Below are 4,068 nucleotides of genomic sequence, written 5' to 3'. Positions count from 1 at the left end.
CCTGGCTTCAGCCTATCTAAATATTTTGGATATTGGGAAAGTGAAATAGCAGATTGGTAGTATCTTTTCCCGTCCCTTTATTTGTCAATCTGTATTTCAGGTAAATGAAATACATATATTTTAAATATTAAAAGAATATAAATAAGGAGTGAAATAACACAAATAAAAAGAGAGAAAATTTTGTCGCCATTTCAAAAATTTCATTAAGCAAAATTAAAAACAAAGTGATGGGTTAATCCGTCTCTGAAGCTTGATTTTTTTTTTTCTGGATTTTTGTAATCTTGTACAGTGAGCCGACTCGAGCTTCTGGTTTGTGAGCCGACTCAGCAATCTGCCTGGCAGACAGTCAGAACTCTGCTCCTCTGTTCTCAGACACTGTCTCTGCCTGGGACTGGCTGTAGGAGACAAGGTCATGAAGGTCACATTCTAGTCTAAGAGGAGTCATCCATCCTGATCCCGGCCTCCGTTCAAAGCTGCAGCCTCCAGCACAATTAGCCAAACTCTTTACTTTGGAAAATAAAATTGACCTTTTGAATCCAATTTAGCTGGAATCTTTGTGATTATGTGCATTTGGCAGAACTCTGGAGGGCAGCATGTCATCTGAACCCAACCTGTAACTATGAGAAGCAGGGCAGCCAGCAGGATGACAGAAGAGCTGAATCCAAGCAAGGGATTTTGAGGATAACGGAAAATTATGCATGCTCCTAGGTCAGGGTCAATTATCCAGGGTAATAAAAATGTTGAAAGTTTGAGAAAGGGGATTAGGCACTGGAGCAAGGTCCCTAAGAGAACGAAGAGTGTAGAGGCAGTAGAATTCCTATAAAAAATAATTCTTCTGCACATTGGTGGGAAGATTGAAGAGAACAAAAGGAGAAAACAAAGAAGGAAAAAGGCAAGCCTAGATGCACAAAAGTCAGTATGGCTTTTCTCTGATGGGAGAAATAGTTAAAATGAAAAGGAATAGAAAAGAAAGGGGGTTTGTGGGCCATGGTAGGAAACCAAGAGCAGGGGTATGAAAGCCAACATAATTGAAGTTAGAGATGACCCGGGGTCCAGGTTGGGCACCAATCAGAGGACAGAGTAGAGGAAGTGTGGGCAAGTTGGGGTCCTTTTATAGAATGGCTCATCCATTCATCACAGAAAGTCTACCCTGAAGGTGATGTGTAGAAGTACCATCATCCAAAGACCATGTTCACGGCCACCGAATTTCCTCTTTCTTTCCTTCTTGCAAGCCCCGTAGAGGTATGCACTGAATATCTGCCCTGAGGTCTGAGTCAGAGCAATGTCCCAGAGAAATCTGACCTTTAGAAAGAACCCTCATTGTGACCTGTCCTCTGTTGCAATCATCTACCCAGTCCTGATTCTGCATTAAATTCTTAACCTTATTTCTGTCCTTATCTGTGTAGAAAACAAGCTTCATGTAAATAAAACAGCAGTGAAGATGTATTTTCATGGAATTGGACCAACCTATTCAGTGATTTTTTAAATCAGTTTATTAATTATATCAATGTTTTCACTAGGCTTTTAAATATCAACACCAGGCATTTTGAAAATGTTTACACTTGCTGATAATAAAGGATAAAACTATTCAAGATTACCATTAGCTGTTTCAACATACATATTTCATCACAGTTAAGAAAGAGCAAGATTTTTTTTATTTCATTTTATGACACAGTTTCATAGGCTCTGGGATTCCCCCAACCCCTCCCCGTGCCCTCCCCCCATGTTGGACCCCTCCACATTGTTGCAGTAGCACAGTTCATATCCAGTCATGATTCCTTCATTGCGAGCATGTACCATGCATAGAGTCCAGCCTCTTATTGTCCAGATAATTTCAACAGCTTCCTTGGGAGACCATCGCTAGTCTGAAAGTAGAGCTGGCAGAATATCATCCCCTCCAATGAAAAGCCACAACATATTGAAAGAGCAAGATATTTAAAGCAAATGAGTATGCCCTCTTGTATTTTTTCCCACAAAACTCAAAATATCATTGGATTTTACCCCAACACTCAGTATATGTGCAAGATGTATTGTCCACTCCCTCCCAAGGGTATACTGATAATGACTGCAGCAGTTTGATAATTTTTATAAATTCAACAAAAGCCTTAAAAATTATCTACACCAATTAAGTCTTAATAATCAATGTATCTGGCAGAAATTAATGTCAGCTCTTTGCATTGACATCCATAAACTATTGCAAGTGCATCTTTCTCACTTTAATATGAAGAACTGACCATGACATAATGGGTGCAGTTAAATAATCTCGAAGAAAAATTTGAAGGAAACATTGTAAAGACACGAGATAAAAAGAAAAGAGAGAGAAACAAGTTGTTTCTTGAATACTCTAGAGAGTCAACATAGACTCCGTGATATGAAGGAGCATGAAGATACAAATGCAACGGTTGTTTTCCTCTTATGTTGACACTAATTTACTGAGAGATTGAACAAGTGATCCATTTTCATTGCCCCTTCTATGCATGTAGAACCAATTGGTGAGGCTGGATGCTCTCTAAGCTGCCTCTTCTTAAGTTCCAGGAATTGCAATTCTGTGTTTGGACACTTTGCTGGCATACATGTATCTCACTTTGTATCTACCAGAGGGAAGATTGCAATAGACAACTTCAGGGAATTCTTAGTGGCCTTTCTGTGTCTTTGATACACAATGACCTGAATACTCAATACTTACTGGGAATTCCAGCTAGAGAAACATTCTGGATGTCTTAGCAGTTATAGGTAAAGTATCAACAGGCTTTTATTTTGGGTTGGATAAATAAAGTATTTCAAAGGCTGTTTGGGGAATTGGCTTTCTTTGCTTACCCAAGGTCCGCGCTTGCTTTGCATCTCACTATTGAGCAGATGGCCTGCTGAAAGTTGTCACTGACTACCACATAGAGTAACAGGTTGCCAAGGATGTTCAGAGCCGCCAGGGGCTTAGAGACAATGTATGCTCCATGGATGTGGTTCTCGACAGAGCAGGTGATGGAAAGCAGGCGAGATTCGATCCGAATGACCCTCAAAATATGGAAAGGTAAGAAACATATATAAAACACAAGCAGTAATAGGATGGTTAGCCTCCGAGCTTTCTGCTTGAGGTAGCTCTGACTCCGAGGGCCTTGAGTCAGGGTATAGATAATGGTGGTGTAGCAAAGTGTCACGATCACCAAGGGGAGGCAGAAAGTGGTTGCAGTCAGAATTAGATTGTACCACTTGATAGTGGTCAGATCATCTGAGCTGGTGAGGTCAAGACAGGCAGATCTATTGGTCCTGGTGGTTGCTGTGATCAGGAAAATCATGGGCGTGACAGCCACCAGTGAAACGATCCACACCCCAGTACAGGCTACCACTGCCCATCGAGTTTTGTGAATGGAAAAGCAGCTCATGGGGTGAATGATCACCACATAGCGGAAGATGCTGAAGCATGTGAGGAAAAGGATGCTGCTGTACAGGTTGAAATGGAAGCCAATGCGAATGAACTTGCACATGAAATCTCCAAAGATCCAGTGCTCACCACTGGCGTAATAGTGGATCAGGAAAGGAAAACTGGCTAGATACAGCAGGTCTGTGCAGGCCAAGTTCAGCATGATGATGGTGCTGCTTTTCCAGGGTCGCATTTTGAAAATATATGTGGATATTGCTACTGCATTCCCCGGGAAGCCTACGAGGAAGATAATGCTGTAAACGACAGGGAGGTAGTGCATCTTGAGCGGCATTTTTTCATCAGTGCAATTTCCAGAAGCAGTGGTGTAATCTGAGAAATCGGAAACATTGGCCAAGTCGTCTAAGGGCTCATTCATGGTTGCCTCCTTTCATTTTGTAAGAAAACGAGGAAGTTCAGTTTAGCAGTGTGAATAGGATGAGAAATGTTGTGCTGATAAAGAAAAACAGAACACATTAGAACACATTTATGACCAGGTAATGAGGACAAGGATTGGCTTTCAAATGAAATTTGCATTCATCTTCTAAATTTCCCACTTCTTTCTCTTTCATCTTAAAAGAGACCCTGTAGAGCAGAGATTGAATTTCTAACAAAACAACTGTGAGGCAAATAATTCAAGCGATTTAATATTA

At 40.9% G+C, this 4,068-nt stretch overlaps 1 protein-coding gene across 1 annotated transcript; it reads right to left on the bottom strand.

The window, feature by feature from the left end:
• Window positions 1-2,813: 2,813 nt before the first annotated feature.
• On the bottom strand, window positions 2,814-3,794 carry OXGR1 (oxoglutarate receptor 1). The gene has a single exon (XM_004600031.3). The coding sequence runs from the start codon at window positions 3,792-3,794 to the stop codon at window positions 2,814-2,816; it is 981 nt and encodes a 326-aa protein (XP_004600088.2).
• Between the last annotated feature and the right edge of the window lie 274 nt (window positions 3,795-4,068).

The sequence above is a fragment of the Ochotona princeps genome, chromosome 12, assembly GCF_030435755.1.
Source record: "Ochotona princeps isolate mOchPri1 chromosome 12, mOchPri1.hap1, whole genome shotgun sequence".
Lineage (NCBI taxonomy): Eukaryota > Metazoa > Chordata > Mammalia > Lagomorpha > Ochotonidae > Ochotona > Ochotona princeps.
This window is presented reverse-complemented; position numbering and strand designations above follow the sequence as displayed.